The sequence below is a fragment of the Protobothrops mucrosquamatus genome, unplaced genomic scaffold (genome assembly GCF_001527695.2).
Source record: "Protobothrops mucrosquamatus isolate PMUCROS unplaced genomic scaffold, P.Mucros_1.0 scaffold3180, whole genome shotgun sequence".
Taxonomy (NCBI): Eukaryota; Metazoa; Chordata; class Lepidosauria; order Squamata; family Viperidae; genus Protobothrops; species Protobothrops mucrosquamatus.
In genome coordinates, this window is record NW_015389178.1 from 49,381 (window position 1) to 73,585 (window position 24,205).

The window sequence follows — 24,205 nt, forward strand, 5'->3', positions numbered from 1 at the left end:
GTTAACAGATGGGAATGGTTTATTAATATCAATATGGTAAATTGAAGATTACATCATTGCAGCAATTTTAAATCATTTCCTGAATGATATCATGCAAAGTATACAATTTGATATGATATAAATCAAAATTTCACATTATGAATAAGTTAAAAAAAACCTAAAACAAGTAGATGAATTTGTGTGTTGGTAGCATGTTTACTAAATATGCAAAAATGGAGAAAATTTTAAAATATACCAATACTGGTATTAAATTGTGGCATGTGGTTTGTTGTGAGGAACAAATGTCAAAAGAAGCAAAAGTGGCAATGAATGAGAATGTACTTTTGCTTACTTTGATATCTGAATATGAAAGTTGGATTTTCAGGAAAAGCATAAAAATAAATTGAATGCAATAGGAATGAGGTACTTAAGAAATGTGTGTGGTAAAACAAGAAGAGGTAGGGTCAAGAATAAAAGAATGGGAATGAATGTGGACTGAATACAAAAGTGAGTGGCTGGTATGAAAGAATTTTGAGGTTGTTTGTTGAATGGAGTGAATAAGAATTGAATTGCAAAATAAATCTATTGTTAAAAGAGTGAATGGGTTAAGAATGGAAAGACTGAGAAAATTGTAGAATGGTGTGGTTGAGATCCTAAAAGAAAGGTAAGATTCAAAGAACAAAAGAGCAATGTGTGAAGCAGCATATGGAGGTGGAAGCAAAGGTGATTTGCAAGGATAGAAATGCATGGAAAGGTACAGTGAATGGCCTATGTATGGAGATGTTCAGTCATCCAGGTGTCAGTTATCCCAAAGATGCTCTGAGCTGAGGAAGTTTCTTGGATGAGAAGCAAAATGTCTTCAAAGAAAAACAAGGAAGTCCAGTTGCCTCTTGAAAAATCATCTTTGGTACAGTAAATGGTGTTGGTATAAATCAGATTTAGCTAATTTCCTTTCCTTAGCTAATGAATCAAATTTCCTTAGCTTGCTATTTCTTATAGCTGTTTATATTTTGCATAATATTGCTTATTCCAAAAGGGAATATCTGTAACATTTGTGTGTGTATGTTTCACAAATTCTCAATATACAGTATATGCTTGAGAAAGCAAAAAAAATATCTATTGATATGCCCTAAACATACATACTTACATAAACACATAACATGTATATATAAATAGATAAATCTAAGAACACTTTTGAAGTAATTATGTCCATTTCAATTTTGTTGGATTTATATTAAACAGTTATGCGTTCTATACAGAATAACATTTGATTTTACTTCCTTTTGTGAGGTATACAAACACATCTATTACAATATAGGGAGGAAGATAATAGCAAACTTAGACATAATCATGAAGGAAAGGATATTTCAATGACATGAAAAATCAGAATAATTAATATTTTTAGTGGTGGTATGAAGCTATAAAAGCTGAACTTTGAGAAAGAGTAAGGGATAAGATAAATGCTTGTGATTTGGAGATGATAAGTAAGACTACTATGGACTATGGCAGTGATGGCGAACCTTTTAGAGACTGAGTGCCCAAAAACTGGCCGTGCCCCAGCTCCACCTCCTGCCCCGCCCCACCCTGCCTGCCCGCAGGGCCACTCACCGCCTCCAGGGCCTGCTGCAGATTACCCAGGCAGCCCAGCAGTGCCATGGCGGCCATGCCCTCTGCCCGTGCCCTGCAGCATCAACTGTGCACGATGGGGCGTGAGGGCAGAGTCTTGTCTATGCTGCCTGGCTGCCATGTCCTTGGCTGTGCTGCTCTGCGTGGGCCACGCTCAGGGGCAACTCCTCCAGGGAGGCTGCTGGTGAGGGTGTCACGGGAGAGGCAAAGCTGGGGCAACAGCACGTGTGCCCACAGAGAAGGCTCCGAGTGCCGCTTCTGGCACCCGTGCCATAGGTTCGCCATCACTGGACTATGGCATTGATTAAAAGATCTGGAAGAAATAAACATTTTGAAGTGATTAGTAAGCAGCACTTCATATGCCTTGGCCCTGTTATGTAAATTGAAACAGCTTGTCTTCAGAAGTTGTGGGATGCTCCATCACTGGAGGCTTTTAAGAAGTGATTGGGCAGCCACTTGTCTGGAATGGTATAGGGCAGAGGTCCCCAACCTTTTGGTGACCAGGGATCGGTTCTGTGGAGAAAGGTTTTTCCATGGACCGGAGAGTGTGTGGTTTTGTGTTCTGCCTGAATCCCACAGATGGGGATTTGCTTGTTTGTGTGGACTGATTGCTGGCATGCTGCAGCCTGGTACTGGTCCATGGACCAGGAATTGGGGACTCCTGGTATAGGGTCTCTGCTTGAGCAGGGGTTGAAATAAAAGACCTCCAAGGTCCCTTCCAACTCTGTTATTCTGTATTCTTTAAGTTGAAAAAGGGAAAACAAAGGGTAAGATGGATAGACAAAGACAAGAACTTTACTGAAATATTCCTAGAAGAGCTGCAGTTTGTATCGTACAGATAAAAATGCAGGGTATTTCTTACTGATACATTTAACCCAAAATAATAACAACAACAACAACAATAATGTTGGAAGGGACCTTGGAGATCATCTAGTGAGTCCAACCCCCTGTTCAGGCAGGAAACCCTATACCATTTCAGACAAATGGCTGTCCAGTCTCTTCTTAAAAACTTCCAGTGTTGGAGCATTCACAGCTTCTGGAGGCAGGTTGTTCTACTGATTAATTGTTCTAACTGTCAGGAAATTTCTCCTTAGTTCTAGGTTGCTTCTCTCTTTGAGTAGTTTCCATCCATTGCTTCTTGTTCTGCCTTCCGGTGCTTTGGAGAATACCTTGACTCCCTCTTCTGTGTGGCAGCCCCTGAGATATTGGAACACTGCTATCATGTCCCCCCTCGTCCTTCTCTTCATTAGATTAGACATTCCCAGTTCCAGCAACCGTTCCTTATATGTTTTAGCCTCCAGTCCCCTGATCATGGTACTTATACATAAATAAGTAATTAAACATAAATAAATAATTAAAGCTACCAACAGTTTATAATCATTTTATTGTCGTGCCCTGAGTTGCTCTGTGAGGGAAATGGGCAGTTTTTAAATATGATACGTAAGTGAGTAAGTAATTAAGTAAGTAATTAAGTAAGTAAGTAAATAAATAAATAAATAAATAAATAAGGTGATATATCATGTCAATACAATAAAACTTCAAATTAGCATTCCATTTTAGGAGAGTCATAATTCCATGTATGCCTTAAATTGTATTTAAACACACCAGTAAAAATCTACTTGTATGGCAGCCTGAATATACTTTTCAATACTAGCTACAGAAAATAAAAGTAGGAGAGTTGCATTTATATTCTTCTTACGAGCTTTCCATGATTATCTACCACTGGAATTAATGTTTATTAGTTACAGGATTCTTACTTTTCTTTGTTTCCCCTCATGCTTCAAAAGCTCTACTTTTACTTTGGTTGTTGGTAAGCTTTTCACAGAAGAAGTAATGGATAGATTGTTTTGGTTTTTTTGCTTGCCAACATTTGGGTATTGAGAGATGGCATGTTATTGGTTGATTAATTATAGTGAAACATGGCCATTCATTCTTGTTTATAAATCTTTGTTCTGAATTTAGTAAGGTTTCACTAGAAGCAAATAAAATTCAGATTGCAAGTCCACCACTACTACCACACTAACTCCCTCCCACCCCCACCATAGTTTTTCTTTCTCTTCATACGTATTGGAACTCAGACTGGTGGGGATGCCTTCACTTTCACTACAGTGCTGCCTGATTCATCATGTCCAGTTATTGAAAGCAGATACTTAATATTATAACTAGTATGTTAGCACAAAATAAATTAAAACACAATCCACAAAAGGGATAAAAATCAGAAGCAAAACAATTTCTCAAACGGTTAAAATATTCCAGAGCACAGCATGCTTTGTGATAGAGATTTAAGCAGGTCCCAACTGCTCTTGATATGCTAAATCATAAATAGTTATAAATTGTCCTGTTTTGCACCCCATAAGATTCTGCTTTTGATAAGTTGCTGGCAAACAGTGGAAAATATAGATAAAATTGCTACTGTGCTGTACAACTTGAATAGGAAAAGAAGGACAAAAACAAAAACATCTGAGATGACCAAAACTCTGTGCCCCTTTCTTAAATGATTTGCTACTAAGTAATTCTTAGTAGCAAGTAAGCTCTTAAAATAAAAGGAAGTTGTTGAATATGTGAAGGAAAATCAGAAATAAAGCATAAAGCACGTAGCATCCTTTTAAAGATGTAGCAGGTTTTTAAATTAACCATTGCAACTAATCATTTAAATCACGCATGTCAAACTCGCAATGTCACGCGATGTTGCGCAACGTATTGCGACTTTTCCCCTCATTGCCAGCAATGGGTTGGGTGCGGTTTTGGCATGCGGGCCAGCAGTTTGACATGCCTGATTTAAATGGCATCAAGACTTTGCAAACTTGCCCTTTACAATAATACAATTAATTGCTTGTAGAGAATGGCCAAAAGATTGAGACCTGTTGACATAATTGAAGTTTTGTCATTCTTCCCCCCCCCCCCAGCCTTTTATAAAGGATATTTCCATATGGAAATTAAATACAAATGCTTTAAATAGAGGAATATGTGACATCAAATTACCCTTGTCCTGAATTAGTTTTAGAAATTATATCTTTTTGATATCTAATTTCCCAAGCTCTTAGATTGTGTTCCAAAGCAAGAGCTTTGGCATTAAGAAGTTTTGTGTTTAAAGAAAGGAATAGAACTGTTGAAAATCAAAAGTGGCGCTAAAAGCAGTTGGAAAATACATTTCTGTCAATATTGTTTGGCAGAATTCTTGAAAAAATATGGGCAAGGAAAATGATTCTAGAGTTATGCTAAAATACGTGTGCTTATTTCCAATCCCTATTCAACATATATTTTAAAAAATAAATTGTGTTTATGTGTAAATGATTTTAATTGAAAGGAACTTATTGCATATATTTATATATTATATACAGGATACTTAACGGTTTATGAACTCCTTTGAATTTCAATATTTATACATAAGTATGACCTAAAACAGTGTTTCTCAACCTTGACAATTTTAAGCCAGCAATGCTGGCTGTGGAATTCTGGGAGTTGAAGTCCACATGCCTTAAAATTGTCAAGGTTGAGAAACACTGACCTAAAAGATGTACTCCATGTAAGTTCTGAAACTTGGTAAAGAAAGCTCAATTAAACAAGTCAAAAACATTATACTTGGTTCATTTATTTAGAAGTAATTCTCAGGTTACAATCCCTGTTCAGCAATTGTTTGAAAATATGTTTGCTAAATGAGGAGAATTTATGACTGGTCCTCAGAGCTGCAGCCAATGATAATCAGGTGTGAGTGTGGAAGTTCCTGCCTTATTTAAAGAACAGATTCTTGAATATTCACCATCCAAGACAGATCTTTGCAACACAAGTATTTGGAAGCGTGTCATGGCTCAAAGGAGATTTTTGAGGACCTCTAAAAAACAATTATTGATGCTCACTAGTCTAGAAAAGGTTACAAAATTGTTTGGACTCCATCAGTTCACTGTCAGGCATCTTGTAGTAATAAATGGAGGCAATTCAGCATCACTGTTGTCCCCCACCCCAGAGTGGTCAATCAACCCAAATAATTTCCTACTTTCAAGAACTTCTTGTACTTGAGTTATTGCAAAGTTGGAAATATACTGATGCAACAGAACTGATGAACCCACTGAAATATGCCAAGCAACAGAAAAAGAATCAATAAAGATTCTAACCCAAACTATGCCAGCAAATTTGGAGAACAACATAGGCTGGCCAAAAGATTGGAAATTCAACGTTATGATGCCCAAAAAGGGAATTGTACAGTATCCTTAATACCACATGCTATCAAAATGATGCTTAGGGTTAAAACAGGCACAACTTCGGGTAATAAATTCCTGGTTTTATTTATTTTTATTTCTTTAAAAAAAATAAAGAGATAACGCTTTTCCTACAGTAGCATTTCAGTTATTTTAGTTTGATTGAAAAACATTTAATTGTTTAAGAAGATTTATTAAATAAAACCATAGCTCTAGTAAGTCTGACTTATCACTTACAAAGCAAAAATATTTTATGTTTAGATTCTCATAAGATAGGTGTATCTTCCATGAGTTGCAAGATTTTGTTAGCTTTTCATTGTTACTTCGTATAACCATATGTAACCATAGGAACTAATATGGCCAGGGCTTTTTTTGTCATAGAACGCCAAGAATGGCGTTCCATCCACCTTTTTTGGATGGAACCTTGTAGGGTAGGCAAGGCGGGTTGTATGACATGTGTGAGTTCTGGCACCTTTTTCTTTTTTTTTTTTACAAAACACTGAATATGGCTAAAGATACAATTACTGCCTGTGCAAATACGTTTATTGATACACATTGAATTTGGGGGGTAGGGTTGAATTAATCAGCTAATTATTTATCTGCAGGTTTCTGGTTGAAATGAATAAGTAAAAATACCAGTACTTAATTTTTATGTGAAAAGATTGCTCATCCTGGTTTGCATAAAACTCCCTGCTATTATGAATGTAAAACAACTTGTTTGAAAATATTATTTTCCTTCCCATTGAAACAAAACAAAACCATCCAATAGTTAATAGCTCCCTTTATTATTAAAGGTGACTAAATGGTAGATTATGGACAAATCCAATTAAGCTGCTGTAATAGGTTGTATCTAATGTGATCAAAACAAGTGGTAGAATGGATCCCTTTCTCTTCCTACAGATTCTGCATTTCCTTCAAATCTCATCTAGAGCACATTTTGCAGTCACACGAAAGAATAGAGAAAGAGAACATCTTCAGAAGCCTATTTATGTGCTGTATAGTTCTTTTTTAAAACTTCAAACTGTCATTATGTAATTTTTTTTCTTAAGCTGGTTTTTGAGAGTGTAGTTTTCACATATATATCACTTTTTATTGGATATTTAGAATACAATTAGACCGCTTAACAATATAAATATTTACTTTTGCAGATGCAAATAAGAAGTATATTTAGGGAACAGCTTTTACGGCATCTTGGGCAGGTAGAAAATATTGCTTGTCATATCTGTCAGTGTTGGCTACCTTTATAAAGCAACCAACATGAGTATTTAGATTTTCTCTGCAGGACTTTGTTCTTTTGCAGGACTCATTTAGAAAATATCACATAAATGCACAGGTTGTAGTTAGGTAGATTGTATTCACCTTCTAACTTGCTAATGGGGGTGGAAGGGGAGGATTATTTAGATGGTGAAGAAAGCTTTTCTAAATCTTTTATTACAAAACTAATTGTTGCTAGGAGGAATAAGATTAAAGATGCTTAATTTGTATGTGTCGTTTCAGTGGCATTTTAAGAGAATGTTCTTACCTCTTTCCCTTCCCTATTTCTCCATGGTACTGTGCTCAAGTTAGGTCTGAGAAGCAAAGCTATTGGAAGAAATTTCATTTTGTTCCCTAATTATTATTCTGGCACTTGGAAGATAATTTTTCCCTTCATGCACTGCCAATTAATATGTAAATGAGCTGATAAATATTTATATCATGATTTAAATTATGCAGGGAGTGCTTTCAGTGTACTCTGCAAATGAATTGTTCATGGACTTCAAAGTGCTGGCTGCTGTGCTAACGAGGGGAGATTTGCATAAGGCCCTAATCAGGCGCATACTGATTAAGCTTCATTATGGAAACTGCCAGCTGCAATCTTTGTTTCTATTTTATTTAAAAAAAAGGGGAACTTTTCATGCTTCAGTCGCCTTGACAATGTCAGACACAGCTAGTAGGAGAGACTAAAAGTCCACAGAGCAACTGAAGTTTCACTGTTCAGTTGAAGATTGCTATGGTGTAACTGAAGTTGTACTTTTTCCTACTCCTGACCCCCCCCTTCCTTCTTTTAAAGAGTAATAGTATATGCCTTTTATTTTAGAAAGTATTTTTTCTCTTTCCTTGGATTACCTAAATCTTTAGAAGATTGCACAACAATGCTGGACTGCAGCGACTATGTTTTAGGTGGGTATCAGTTCCACTGACTTCTTGCAAGCATGTAATATGGAAATAGCAGTTGTTAAAATTGACTAAACATACAGGCTTAATTGCATATGTAAGATTGGGGGATGCATTTGAAATGTTGAAATCTTGTCAGTGATTCAGTAGCAAACGCCTTCCCCATTCTTCGTTTTTCTTCCAGAGAATCTTACTCTTCAGCATTGGAGAAATGGAGTTGCTCATGACTGTCAAGAATGGAAGCTTACAGAATTGTAAATTTTAAAACATTTGCTTCTTGACAGAATTAAGAATTTGCTTTCTTGTATATATTACTGTATCTATTCTAGGGTGTTAAGAGAATACTGTCATCCATTGTAGCTTCATCAGTTCAACTTATATTTTATATGTGTGTGTATATATATCTGAACTGAAGTCATACTTCACTATTTTTTAAAGCAAGCAAACACTACTGCCAGCCATTGCTTTCGATACCAATGTTTAGCTACTAATACTATCACCTAGTTTAATTTTTTATTAAATAAGTGTTTTTATTTTCTTTAAAAATATGCTTTTAAAGTTAATAGAATTTTCTACCTCCAGGGCTTTTAATATTTAGCTTTTTTAAATTTATGAAAAAGGATTTAGTTACTTTTAAATTAAAATAGCAGAGATTGTACTGTTTTTTAGAATAATTATTTCAAGTTCTTCATATCTGGATTCATTTTTAAACGTGATTTTCATTTCAGTTGTATTCAAGGAATTTTCATCTGGCCATTTGAAATTTTGGGGATCTGATGAATTAATTACATAACCTTATCTGAGAATATTAATGAATATTAGCTGAACATATAGATTTCAGTGTTAGCAAAACCATTTCCTTAAATAACCCTTCTTATTTGTTTTGAAATTGTATGTGGTTGGCTAACTTTAGAGCATTAGAGATCTGTCAGAATATTACTAAGAATGAATCTAGAAGTTAATTAGCATATGATTTCAGTACTGCACCTGTTATTTTCCGTCCTTGCTTCTTTAGAATACGTTTTCTTTAGAATAAAAAATTGTTTTAGTGCCATGATAAAACATTTTATGAAAGGGATAAGGACATAGTTAAAAATGTGAATTTGTTCTACCATGTGCTATTGAAATTAAGGTGCCTTATAGCCACACCTTTCCATTAAAAATACATTTGTCTCCTACTTTTACATTCACCTTTAAATTAGACTCGTCTTGTGGATTATAGCAGGATTCCAATTCTTCCTGAATTTTCGTCTTATATTGGTGAGCCAGATGCCTTTGGGAGTTCACAAGCAGTTCGTGGAGGTTCTGTTTGCTTTTGAAGTCCTCTTGAACTACTTAGTGTCACTATATCATGTGGTTGTAAGTTCATTTCAGCAGTCTGTAATAAGGCTTAAAGGATTGTCTGTCTACCTTCAACTAAGTTCTAGACAATATGAGAGTCTAAGTGCATCCTCTCATTTTGAAGTACATACATCATTTCTTGCTCTTCATGATCATTTTTATACTCTTATGGTAATACATCCCATTAAACATGTTTCTAAGGTGAATCCATTGAAACCACATGTATGTGTATGTGTGTGTGTGTGTGTGTTTGATGCAGTCTAATAAATTTATTAAACTTTCAGAATAAGCATAGAATATTCTGTTGTACAAATGTGTTTATAATTGGTAGAAAAAATAATTTTTGCAGATTGATTCCTTGTAAATAAGACATACTGCATATTTTACCTGTAGATTTATACTGCAAATATTCAGAAAGTATTGGGGCATATTGTTTGCGTGTATAATATATAAAACATTTTGATTATTAAGCCAAGATGTAATCATGAGGAAACTGGACTTTTATATCAATGAATTAGTTTCACAGTGGACAGCACTTTACCATCATTTTTGGCATGATTTTGCATACTGACTGTTACTATATGATCTGGCTGTGTTTTGTATTATTTGGATAACTCATGCATGATGCAAGAGTAAAGTTTGCATTATTGGGGAAGCAGTAGCTGGTGAAAAAAAACCCTGTTCAAAGAAGAAAATGATAAAGCTAGGATGATAAAACTAGGATGTAACATAATATACAGACACACTCATTCATATATAAGTACACAACATGGCATTTTCATACTAAGAGTGATAGCCCAAGCTTTGTGATAATTTATTTAAATTTATTATACTCGTCCACGTATTTTGACTGAACCTTAATTGGAAAAATATGCTTTTAATGTTCAGTGTGCATTTTTCCCATGCTCTATTAAAAGAGGAATAAAAGATTATATTCTGAAATCTGCTAATTTATATATAACAGTAATTTAAATTTACATTTAAAATGAGCATATTTCTTTACGAGCAGTAGAATTTCCTATTCTTGTGTTTCTCCACCACCATCTTGCATTGCATAACCGAGTTTTGCCCCCAAATTGCCTTCTAAACTTTGGAGAAAATTAGGGCGATGCCTGACATATAAAAATATGACAGAATGGAATTTGCCAATGGAATGTTCCTTTTGGAACAAGACCAAAGTTTTAATTTAAAAATCTGTTTTGGAAAAGCTGAAAGTACCCATACAAGAGTGTTTTGTTTAATGCTGTATTGAAACAAACAACTTCATGGAATCCTCATTTTCAAGTTTGGAATTTGAAATAATTTTATAATAGCAAGAAAATACATTGACAATGTGGAATATAATTTAGTCAGTTCAAGTTACATGTGCTTTTTTTCTCCTATCTCATTTTTCTCTTATGAAAAATGACAGTCTTTGCCTAAAAGATAACATTTATATGTTACTTATTATTTTCTCAATATTTGTTTGTCATCTGTTAAATTATGTGAATTATTTTGTTTCACAGGTTTGGAGGATTTGATTTTGCCTTGGCAATTTTCACTGCAACTTTAACAGTCTTTACTTATAAATAAATACTTTATGTTGTCCTAAAATGGCAGTCTCTATACTCTCCTAGTGATTAATTGTTTCTAGTTTTTGCCTGTAAACTTCTATAGAAGTCTGAGAACATGTACAGGTATCTGTTGTACAAAATTTGTTGATTATTTGAACTTTACAGTATATGTCACTCACTGAGACAATTGGGCCTATCACTTTACTAAAAATCCATTTTAGGAGCCTGTCATTCAAGCAGAGTAACAATTCAAGTAGACATTCAAATCCAGATATTACTCCTGTCCTCTGATTTATGATTCCCAAGTTGATTGACAATTGGCCCCATTACTTTCAGAAATGGATAGCTATTCTTTCTACCTAGTATAAATAGATATTGGGGGGAGGGGAATTGCAACAGAAATAAACACAGGGCTTCTTGTACCAGGGATATTCCCTCACCAATGGGTACCTTCCCCACCCAGTATCAATTTTTACAGAAAAATTGAAGTTCATGAAAATTTAGTACATTAATGAAGGTACAAAAGACAAGTGGTTTGTTGAGTGTTTTTGTTTACTTTGTTTTTCATAATGTTCTATAAAAATTACCTGGATTGTAATTTAAACCGTAAATGTGCCATAACTGGAAAGATGAAGAATGGATGGTATTTTATAAAGACTACAAATCTGTTGGCTACAATATTATTATTTCATACCATTCCAATAGAAATCAGTTTGCTTGCAGAAAAGAATCTGTTCATAACTGGAAAGTGATGAAACAAATAAAGATCTAGGGTATAATGAATGATAGTACTAGAAATGGGTTCAAAGTTTTTATGATTTAGATCTTTGTTGTGCCATTTAACTGTCAGGAACTATTCAGTTTTATTTTCTTGAATCCTTTTTTTTACTGCTAGAAATATATAGAACTTTCCTACTATCAGCACAACATGTAAATGTTGTATTGATATTAAATGGTAATTTTTGTACTACCATTGAACAGTGACAATATTGGGGAGATTTCAATGTTAGAGAAGGAGTTATTTCTAAAAAATAAATGTTAGGATATGTCATCACATTCAACTTATAGTAATGCAGTTGCACAATGATAGCTTACATATGTCATGGCAACTTCTCAGAAGATGTATGTATCTGCATTAGGACAAGAAAAGTGATTGGCACTGGGAAAGCTATGGTAGAAGGAAAGTTAAACAACTTTGTAAAGTTGTATAAGAATTTCACTAAAACAAATTTTAAATAAAACATGGTAGAAAATGGCAATGAAACAAAATATCAGTGCAAGGCTACTTGTTTAGCCAATATTTGTATTTATTGCCAAAATAATTGCAACTATGAAACACATAATTCTTATTTCAGTAGTTCTTTTTAATAGTAACTAGTATTTAAAATTTCATAGTCACACATGGGGATTTTTATGCCCTGGTTTTCTTTTAATATACTGTGAGTGCAAACTTAACAATTAGGATACAGTGCACTATATAGACTGATAAATAAAAATGTTACGATTACCACAGTCATAAAGATAGAGTCAGTAGGACTATTTTCTCCTAACTCATTGTCTTTTTTTGTTTGTTGTTTGTTTCTGATGCAGACTCAAGAATGAATACTCCGTCAGAAACCAGTAAATCTGTAAAAATGGAGAGCGGGAATGGGGACACAGGTACGGATTATATAGTGCTTAGATCAGATTTCTTAATAACACTACAGTAATTACATGATCAGCTTTATTTGCTTTCTATTTTCCTGCGTTCCGTATGGCAATATGTTGAGCAAGGCATCTTTGCACCAATGCTATGTAAATGTGTATTAATAATAGATGTACATTTTATCCTGAAATATAAAGGGCTGTCCTTATTAATTCCTCTATTCAGATTTGTGTTTATCCAATACATACCTTCTGTCCCTCCCCCCCCCATGGTAGAGAATCTAATACATATAAAATGTGAAGTTGGTAATCTGCTCCTCTATGTGCTTGTTGACATGTTTGTGTTTGCTGTTATGAATGAAAGAATTTCCTATTGAGTAACATAAGAGTGCAGAAAAATATTGAGAACCTAGATTTCAGTTCAGTAGCTATTTTTGAGTTTAGCCAATTACAATAGTATTTTACAGTGATAACAGGGCATCCCAAAACGTTCTGCTTTTTTAAGCTGCTCTTTGACATGTAAAACAACTATTTTAACTGACACTATAAAGATAGGTTATAATATTTGCAGTGTGAGTTGGTAAAGAAACAGTCTCAACAATAACTTTTAAGAATTTGTATTGAACTCATTTTTAATCTATATCTGTAATCTTCAGCTGTTTTGAGTTGCTATCTGTTTTTCTTTACTCTTTCCATTTCTTTTTTACACTGTAACTGTACATAATATTTTGCTTTTGTCTGAGTACAACCATTTTTTTATTTGACACTTATTCTACTACAAAGTGATTTTTCTCATTTGATTTAAAAATATTTTAAAATAATTTCTAGCCTTCGTAATCATTGCTAAAAGTAATTTTACATTGGTTTGGAGAAATATAAGTTAATAAAGAATAATATATGAATAGGCTAGCTTATTATGATACACTAGGAATTGATTGGTTATTCCCTGAAGAAATGCTTTCTTTTTATAAATTGGTCAGTAACTTTGTCTACAGTTAACATTTCTGTTTCATCCAGTATCATAAACATTTTAATTAAATTGTAAATTAAATGAAAAAGAGGTCACTGAATTATATTCAGGAATAGCATGTTTGAGAACTAGAATGAGGCTTCATAATATCCTTAAGCCATATTCTCTGATCCTAATTTTAGTCAAATTATATCCCATTCTTTAAATTTCTCAAAGGAAATGGCCAAGTGGGTTCTTTCCCTCTTGGCCATTTCCACTGAGAAGACTTAGTCTCAAATATGCAAGTTTTGATGTATGTATGTATGTATGTATGTATGTATGTATGTATGTATGTATATGTATATATCTTAACTGGCTCACAACATCCCCCAAAATGTAACAATTGGCCCTAGTGAGTTGGCTCCGGCACATCTCTGCCTTGTTCATACTATGGTTTAGTTTAGTATGGGAATATGTGCAAATTGCTGTTGCTACTTACATCTTTTTGGACTATGGGCTGAATTCATGTTTCTGAATAAGATGAATATTCAACCATAGCTGAGTTTAAAAATGTTTTAGTTGCTTTTATAAAATATCTGTGTAGATTCTTATAGTTTTATAAGATCCCAGATACTCATATCAGGGTTGTGCTGGAGAAAACAGATGTTAAACTGAAATTCATGTTCTATAAAAAATATAAGATATTTATAGTAGTGGCCAAAATTGTGGAAACCTTTTGGGGAAAGTGTACAGTAGAAATGCCACCTTTGGTTAAGTTTCCACCAATTTTTCTTCTAATTTCTTTATAATTGTAGCCTTGTTCACTTAATAATACTATTTTACATCGCTTTCTGGGCAACCAGTCAACTCTTTGCACCATTACTTTAATTTTATTACATTTTACAAGCTCACTAAATGAAAGAAAAGAAAACCCAACCAACTTGATAGCGATCACAGAACACACTAACAAATGTCCTCCTCTCAGCTTCAATACATGACATCAATAACTGAATCCTACTGTGATCTGATTGGCTCATTGCCAAAACAAGATGACACCTGATTGGCTCTCTAAACACTCATGCTCATTGGCTACAATCAGATGAAGTAAAGCTACCTGATATCAACCTAAGCAAGTTGTGCTTCCTTTTTCTGATTATTTGGCTATAACCTTTCATAGACTACAGTACAGATAATTGAACAAACTGTGTTGCATTACATTCTTGATTAAATTATCTTTCCATTGATATATAATTTTATGGTACTACTCCCCCCAAAAAGTGGTGTTATTAGCCATCAAACCTCAAGAATACACTTTTCCCAAAAGGTTTCCAAAATTTTGGCCACTACTGTAAAGTCACTAGTCATACTCTTTTCCTATTATACTCTTGGGACAGAGATTTCTTTAACAAGATTTATTGAAAGGATAAGGTTACGGTAATTTCAGCAATTGAATTACTTTCACTTTAGAAAATAATTTATTTTTCAATTTATTAGGACAAACAGTTGTTCATCCTAGTGGTGCTCTTGTGAACTAATGAGCTGACTGCTTCGCTTCCCCTCCCCCAGATAACTGAAACATGCAAATTGTTGTTTCCAAATAATTTCCTGAATTTTTCTTATATTCTAAACAAACTATTACAGTATCAGAAGCATAATTACAAATTAGAAAATTAAAACTAATCATTTAATGTTTCACTGATCAGAAAGTAAAATACATTATTTGCTTTTTTATTTATCTGTAAATTTATATATTGCTTACTTCAAAAATTGTAGGCAATTTATACTTCAGAACAGCAACAAGAAAAAAAATGAGTACAAAACTTCATACAGCTAGACTAAAGATTCCCCTTGAGTAGTTGCCTCAATTGTTACCTCTTCTACACCAAACGCTTATTGAAAAAGTAGAGTCTTCACAGCTTTTGAGAATGCTAGCAAGTTAAAGGCAATCCTAACTTCAGGGGGCAAGTTGTTGCAGAAGGGACGTTTACCACAAAGGCATATTTATTTAATCTCCCATCTTATTTTGAAGCATGGAATCCTCACCCTGCTTTATTGGCTGTGTGGAGTAGTCCAGGGGTCCCCAACCTTTTTGGGTTGGCGGCCTGGTGGGAAAGGAAGGGGCAGGCACCTTTATGCACTCATGTGCATACACGCTATTATGACTGTGCATGTGTCCACACAAAGGGGGCTGCAAGCATGCACACTCCTCAAATGGGGCTGCTAACGCTGGCGTGAGGCTCACGAGTCGGCTAGTGCCGACGCAAGGCTCATGGTTCTACTAATGCCGTTGCGAGGCTCGCAGCTCGGCTACCATTGGTGCGAGGCTCACAACTCGGGTAGCGCTGGTACAAGGAGGAGTGAGAGCGCACGCACACGTGCATGCATTGACCAGCCACTCACATGGCCCGGTGACCAAGAGCCGCGGCCAAGTAGTGGGCCATGGCCCACAGGTTGGGGACCTCTGGAGTAGACAAAATCTATTTGGATCAACAAAAAATTACTGACAATAAAGAGTATTAATAAAAAATGACTAGGATTTTCAGTTGGACCTGGAAGCCAATAAGTAATCAATGTAGTTTCTGCAAATACTGGTTATTCTAGTGCTTGCAACTGTAGTTGATATCAGCCATAACTTCTGACTTGTCTTTAATGGTTGCCCCATGAAGAGTGGGCTGTACTAATCCAACCAGGATATTGCTAGAGCTTCAGGTCCAGAAAAGGCTGCAACTGGGAAGAGGGTGTCCTGACTATGGCCCCCACTTGCTTTTTCAGCAGGAGCTTAAAGTCCAGGGGGATCCTTAAGTTGTAAACCTGTTCTTTTAAGGGAAGTGCATCCTGACCAGAGCTAATGATGGAGCAGTTCTGGAATTAGAGGGCTTTTGAACAAACAAAACTTCCATCTTGCTGGGATTCTTACTAAGCTTATCATCAGTCCCTCACAGCCTACAGACACAAGGACAGGACTTCCATTGCATCTCCTGCTTGACCTGGAGTGGAAATGTACAGCAGGGTATTATCTACATACTGATGGTATGTCTCCCTGAACCAACAGACAATCTCTTCCAGTGGTTTCATGTAGATACTAAAAGGAAGGAAATGCTGAAGAGCCATCCCTCCCCATCAGCTTACTGAGACCTTCTTGGGAAGATATGGAATCACTGATTGATAGATTTGCCACTGAGAGATAAAGCAGGATAAAGAGCAGCACCCTCTCCCCATCTAAATGGATAATTTCTGGTGGCTGAAGAATTGCCCCAATTTTTGTGTGACATGTTGAAACTATACTATAAAAGTAGGCAGGACTATGTCAGGTCATTTTTAACAGGAACCAATGAGAATTGTGTTCTGTCTTCATGCCTAAACCCTGACTGATAAAATGCTTCATCTAGCACCTTCTCAATATTTGATAAAAGAAAAGATTGGAGATGGGTAATAGTTGTCCATAATGGCTGGGTTAGAACATGGTCTCTTGAGAAGTCTTTTCCATCTCTTCCAAGTCTAGCAATGCCATTCCTTCCCTCAAAGAAGCATTCATTAGCATCTAATGTAGTCCCTGTCTTCTATCTAGTTTCACTAAAAGTTGCTAAATTTGAAAATCTACAAAGTTAGGATATTTTGTTGAAGCTATAGATTGGGATAATAATTCTTAATCTGTCTAATGCTCATATTATATTCATATATTGTATTCAAATAGAGAAAGTAGTACTTTTTTATTTCTTTCCAAGAACAGAAATTCTGGTTATGTTCAGCCTTGAGGAACTTTTAAGTAAGTTGAAAAACATGTTTATTCCTGCCTGCATACCCAATTATTCCATGCTTGGAAAAATCAGTTTGGTGAAAAGTGTTCAAGCATCATAATATATTTTAAATGAAACAAATATTAGAACCTTTTGTATTTTTCCCTCTTTTACTGTATTAACATTTCCATGATCACTTAATTTCTGTGATCTGGTTCTATGTTTTATTTCTTCTGTATCAGTTGTCCCAAAGATGCTTTTTCAAAAGGCAGCTGGACTTTCTTTGTTTTTCTTTGAAAAGATACCTTTGGGATGACCTGGATGACTGAGAATCTCCATAGACATTCTGTATCAGTTGCATAACTTCTAATGGCTGAAGAGCTTTTGAGATTTTTTGTGATACATTGAAGATTGTACTATAAAAGTAGTCAGGGCTATTGCCCAGTACTGCAAGACTTAAACCATTAATTGTTCCTCTTAAATTGCCTCAAAAATGCAAAAAAGGAGTCTAGCTTTTTAGCTTCAATCTCTGGAAGAATCTAGGGACCACAAAAGAAAATTCTCATGGGCTGCATGTAGCCCCTAATTTGGTCCTATGCAATTTAGTATATAGATAAAGATACTATATTACTATCATATTTTGAAATACCAGCACTACTTCAACTTAATTTCAACAGTAGTGGAATTTGAGCCTTTCCCTTTCATCTTCTCCTCTTTCTTTTCTCTTAATTTCTCGGATTATTTTATTCAGGCAGCTCTTTTTTAATTTGTAATATAAATGGAAATGTTAGAACCTGTTTTATAGTTACAATATTTACTCTCATTTTAAGTTTTTTAAGTTTTTTGTGTTAATATTTTTAAGTGCTTTTTAATTTCCCTAACTATATTATTCAAGTGTTCTGATTACAGATAGTCCTTGACTTACAACAGTTTGTCAGTGACTATTCAAAGTTGCAACAGCATTGAAAAAAAAGACATGACCATTTTTCACCTTTACGACCATTGCAGCATTTCCATGGTCATGTGATCAAAATTAAGATGCTTGACTTGTATTTATGATGGTTGTGGTGTCCTGATGTCATGTGATCACCTTTTGTGATCTTCTGACAAACAAAGTCAATGGGGAAGCCAGATTCAATTAATAACCATGTTACTAACTTAATAACCACAATGATTCACTTAATAATTGTGGCAAGAAAGATCATAAATGGGGCAAAACTCACTTAACAAATATCCCCTTTAGCAGCAGAAATTTTGGGTCAATTGTGGTCATAAGTTGAGGATCACCTGTATTACATTTTCATTTTGTCATTCCTTTTATATTTCCCCAAACTCTTATGAATTCATTGAGTTTTATTTCATTTATGAAGTGCTACATAACACTTGAGAATCCAGTATTGGATAAAACCCTTCTGCAGTACAGTATGTGTATCCTTCACACACTGAGAACATCTTCCAATTGCCTATCTAAGGATGAAGAATGAATCATTTTAATAGTGATTAGCTAGTGGATGATCTGAGAAGTTGCATAGCACTTGTTTTATTTTTGTTTGGTTTCAGAATAAGACTTCTTTGTATCTCTCATTTTTTAAGGTATTATACTTCCTTTGGCAAATTAGTTTCTATAATCTACTAATTGTGTTAAATCATGCTTTGTATTTTATTATGTTGATCTTTATTTACTGTATTTGCATTCCTGTCTAATTGGATTTTATAGTTTTATGATGGACATTTTAGTAGCATTATTCTATTGTAAGTTATTAATAAGTGGCTTTAAAATAGAACAGTAAATATGTAATATTAAAAAGTTGCTAAATACCAAGACTTAAAATACAGGCATGTTAAGATTTTGGTCTTTGAATTGCTACTGAGATTTTAAGGAACCAGCAATTTTTTCAGAATTGTCTTTTAAGAAGAATTTTAATTGGTTATAACTTTGCTTTTCCAGGCACACAGACAAATGGCCTAGACTTTCAGAAACAGACTGTGCCTACTATTCCAGGGGCAATTTCCACAGCCCAGGCGTTCCTTGGACATCTTCATCAGGTAAGCATTTTTTTTCTTTTATACAGACTCTTGAAAAAAGTCACATAGATAATTTTTATGTTCAGGATTAACACAGTATATAAGGCTATCTTAATAACTTCTATAAAATCTGCCAGATTCAGGAAATACTTAGCAGCCAATATGTGGAAGAAAATTGAAAATTGCAATGGAAACACAAAAATGCCCAATTGTTTCTATATAAAAAAAGTATATCATGATCATGTAATATGTCCATTGGTACAGTGTCTCATATTGCCATTGGAAGGAATCCATGCATACGTGAACATCTACACAAAATTGCACAGTATTCTTAACATATGATACAATTGCATATATTAAATAATTGCATATATTATGAACATTCATAAGGTTTTTGGAATATAAGTGCTGTGAAAAAGACAATAATTAACAGAGCAATGTAATAATTTTAAATTACCTTTAAACCAAAATTCAGCTAAAAGTAGTTATATACAATTTTATTTTTCAAGAGTGGACTAGAGTCTGCAAATCATGATAATTGTTACCACTGCTTGAACTATTGCTTATTTTCAGTTTCTAAGTATAAGCTACTATCAATAACAGTTGATGGCTTTGGGGTGCATTTGATTAATTTGTCTAGAATTATCCAACTATCGTACTAGGATCATTTTAATAAAGAGAATCAATTTGATGCAGTAGTTAAGGCATCAGGCCAGAAACTGGGAGACCATGAGTTTGAATCCCAAGTTCAAGTTTTAGATACAAAGCCAGCTGGGTGACCCTGAGGTAAGTCACATTCTGTCAGCTATAGGAAGGAGGCATTGACAAACCACTTCCAAAAATCTTGCCAACAAAACTGCGGGGACTAGTCCAGGCAGTTGCCAGGAAGTCAGCACTGTCTCGAAGACGTACATGCGCACTTGTGCACGCACACACAAACACACGCCTTTTGATCATAAGCAATAAGTTTGAAAAGTTTCATGCCTTACTGGGTTTGATTTCACTTGACTGGATTTATGTACTTGGACAGGAAACATGGGTAATTCAGACATTTGATTTCAAAACCTCTTGTTCTCAGACACTAGAAACCTAAGTGCTAAACAGATAATTAGGGGTAAAATTATTAGCATTTAAAAAAAAATTCTAACAGAAGAATTTCCAGTAGTCATCATGAACGAGATGAAGGATTTTGACATTGAATTTTTATTTTAAATTTTTTAAATTTTTTTGTTTTACAAATCAAGTGGTATTTGACAAACATGGAGGTAACTATATAAAAATAGAAGAAGAGATAGCACAGTGATTGTATATACATTAAAATGTTTCAGTAAAACTCTATTTTTAAAAAAGTGGCCGTTAATAGTAAAAATAATTTTCCGTTACAGGTTCTTATTATAAAAAAGAAAAAAAATCTGAATTAGGAGTCTGCCACTTAAGAGTGAACTCTCCATTGCTGAAAGTATTTGAACAAAAATAGTTCCTTGGCTGTTTCTATTGTCATATTCAGAGTAGGATGACAGATTTTTAAAAACCATGTTTAAATGAGTTAAATGAAGTCAGGAAGTTAGTGTAGTGCAAATAAGGAGAGAAAGAAGAGTTTCACATTCTAATGTATCACACATTTAAACCTGTAACTTAAATCATAATTTCACAATGTGCTGGCATTTGTAAATTGTTTGATTATATGGAAACTTTTGGCTATCTTAGAACACTAATAAAGCAAAATTGTCTATTAATACATTAACTTTGATAAGATAAAAAGACATAGATTTTTGCTTGCCTATTCTTTTTCTGTATAGCATGTATTCTTTATGTGATTACATGGAGGTTCTTGCTCAAAAGAATCAACTTTTACATACTACTTAGAATTGTGCATTCCTCCTTGCTCATTTTAGTGTACTGCCAAAATCATACTTGTATGTTGGAGTAGGAAAAAGGGAATGAGTTGAGAATTCCAGTTGTTTCTCCAATTCCTGATCTTATAATATGTCAAGAGGCTTTTAATGTTGGCATGGTGGGAGGTTAATTTGTCAGACCCATCACTTCTCAACTCCAAAAGCAAACCCTGTCTTCAAATTCTGGGGAGCACATAATAAATGTTTTCACTGTCTTCCAAAATAGAAAGTGAATCTTAATTTAGAAAGGTCAGAAAATGTTTCCCTTTTGAATTTATTTAACAGATTTTATTTATTTTGGAAATCTTACTATAACTTACAATAGATTGCCCCTTCTCACATTTACTCTTAAGTGGAAAACAGTTCTCTTTTTAAAGGGGGGTGGTCACTGTTATCTATAAGAATGAATGGCTGTCAGGTACTTTTCTCCCATAAAAATAAAGAAAGGCATGATCTTTAACATCCATCCCCCTGGAATAAGGCTTGTCCCCACCCTCTTGTCCTTCTGTAAGAGCCTGAAGACCTGGCTCGTCCAGTTGGCCAGGGACCCAATACATTAACTACCTGACCCCACCTCCCCCTGTGCAACCTGCCCTCTACTTGCCCATCTTTTAATTCATATTGCTGTGCTTTATTTTTATTGTTTCATTGTCTTATTACAGTATTGTTATTTTTACAATTTTACTTTCTACTATTGTAAGCCACCCAGAGTAGCTCCACGGCGAGATGGGTGGCAAATAAATTCTGCCTGCCTGCCTGCCTGCCTGCCTGCCTGCCTGCCTGCCTGCCTGCCTGCCTGCCTGCCTGCCTGCCTGCCTGTCTGTCTATCTATCTATCTATCTATCTATCTATCTATCTATCTATCTATCTATCTATCTATCTATCTATTTATTTTAGGGATAACAGTGGACTTCAGTATATCTTCTACACCTGCTACAACTTGTTTTAGAAGATCAATTTGTCTCATATTTCCATTTGTTTGTCTGACAGATGTTAGAATTTTCTGACAATTTAGGTGGTAATACTTGTCCTATGGAATATAGGATTGCTTTTTTCCCAACTGTCTTATTACAATATATCGTATATGAAAACACTTAGTAAATAAGTTACCTCTAGTAGAAAATACAATAGACCTAGTACAAATAACCCACTAAAGTGTTATTTTTTTAAAAAAAAAGAGAGACTTAATTCACAGTTTGACTTAAAATAAATTGTCCTATTTAATTAAAACCTGTTTCAGTAACAGTCTGTTATTCAATAGCAGAAGCATTCCTCTACTTGTATGAACATTCTGAGATACAGAGAAGAAAACAAACTTAAACAAAAAAATGTGGTTTCAGAAGTTTACTGTATTATAGTAGTTGTGTGTATAAAACTTTGTATACTTGTCACAGAACACCCTGATATTTCCTAGAGCGTTCCATGTTATCCCAGGATGTGCTCATCCAACCATTGGGATGGTTTGAGGCCAATATGCTTAAAATACTGTCTCTACTGTGCTTCCTAATAGAATTTCCTTTAGATTGAACTTCAGTTCTGGTGATTTTCTGGACATAGCCATTTATTTCCTGTGCAAAACATAGAAATTATTTGCCTCAATTTCCAAGCCCAGTCCAGGTACTACAATCTATGTAGCATATAGCTGGTACTCCTGTGAAAATTGGTTAGCTTAATCAAGTTTGGTTATGCTTAGAGAATATCTTGATGAGATGTGCAGGAAAAATATTTTCGTAAACAAAATCAATGTGATTTGGCTGGTTTAGCCTTGGGTCCTATAATGTTCACTAAAACTGAAATGTGGTAGAATATTGGATGTTTGAAACAAGGCAGCAATACACAAAATGATCAGTGATAAGGTATATGCATGTAGGTGATCAAGGAACATTCATGAAAATTTACATAATGCTACACATGCATCAATTTTTACCAATACACATATTGGAACAATTCAATAATTTTGTCTGTACTACCTCTAGTGAATACCTTCCATTCATCCATTGTCCACTGTCCCTGTGATGACCCAGGGCACAGCACAGAGGCAATGCAGTCAGCTGGCAATTCAAACAGTTCTTTTATTGCTCCAAATTTTCCCCAAATGCTCCCACTTTTGCTGGCAAGCCTCCAACAACAGCACACACAAACCTCTTCAGCCGACTCTTCCTGAAAGTAGGTTCAAATACAGTCTGATTAGCATAAGAAATTACTCAAGGCCATAGAGATAACAAGGAAGAAAACATAAACTTAACGAGTCTGTTTGAATCCTAGCTTGCCTGAGCAGTTTTCAAAAGAGAGAATCCGAAATACAGTCCGAGGTCTCTAAACATTCAAGTAATATGGTCAGTCAATCCAATAGTTTGAGTTTCCAGGTTTCCAAACAGAAGTCACAGAACAAGAGATCAGCAACAATACACAACACTCCAAGAACCAGCGTTTGTTCCCGACAAATCTCAATCTCCAGATGTTCCTTGTGGAGAAGGGCGGAATGCTCTCCTCCCGAGTAATTGAGCCTGCCTGCATTGTTCCCTCCTTCTTTCCACTCTCAGTGCTCTAGGATCAGGTGGGGGTGGCCCTTGCTCATCGCCTGAACTCTGCCTCTCCTGTTCCTCCTGTTCCAATCCTGAAGGGCTCTGGCCTGCCTCGGCCTGCTCTTCCCCACATTCCTCTGAAGCCACAGACACCTCTCCCTCAGCCTCCATAGGGTCCCGTTCCAGTTCATTTTCCTCCGCAGATTCAGGCTCAGATGGAGGTATGAGAGTCCCTTTGTGTTTAGTTTTTTTTTTAAAGTACATTTTAAGATCATTTAGAACAGAGGTCCCCAACCTGTGGTCTGCGGCCCACTACCAGGCTGTAACCTCTTGGCCAGCGGGCTGCGTGAGTGGTTGACCAGTGTGTGTGCAGGTGCCAATAAGGTGCCTATCCCTCCCTTTCCCACCGGGCCGCCAATCCAGAAAAGTTGGCGACACCTGATTTAGAATATATATAAATTTGTCACTAGGCAGTAGGTATAAAAGGCTTTTGCCATCTATATACTACTAAACTCTTGTGTCTGATTGTTTGTAACCTTCAATTGGTGAAATGGTGCATCATAGGAGCACCATTTTGGAAT

The 24,205-nt window shown here is 35.1% G+C and overlaps 1 protein-coding gene across 1 annotated transcript in view; it reads left to right on the forward strand.

Moving 5' to 3' along the window:
- Positions 1 to 12,432: 12,432 nt before the first annotated feature.
- POU2F1 (POU class 2 homeobox 1) overlaps positions 12,433 to 24,205 on the forward strand; it is a 33,539-nt gene continuing 21,766 nt past the window's right edge. Inside the window, exons 1-2 of the mRNA XM_015826564.2 lie at positions 12,433 to 12,508; positions 19,128 to 19,225. Coding sequence (XP_015682050.1) covers positions 12,448 to 12,508; positions 19,128 to 19,225 — 159 coding nt within the window. The 5' untranslated portion in view covers positions 12,433 to 12,447. The remainder of the gene's footprint in view (positions 12,509 to 19,127; positions 19,226 to 24,205) is intronic.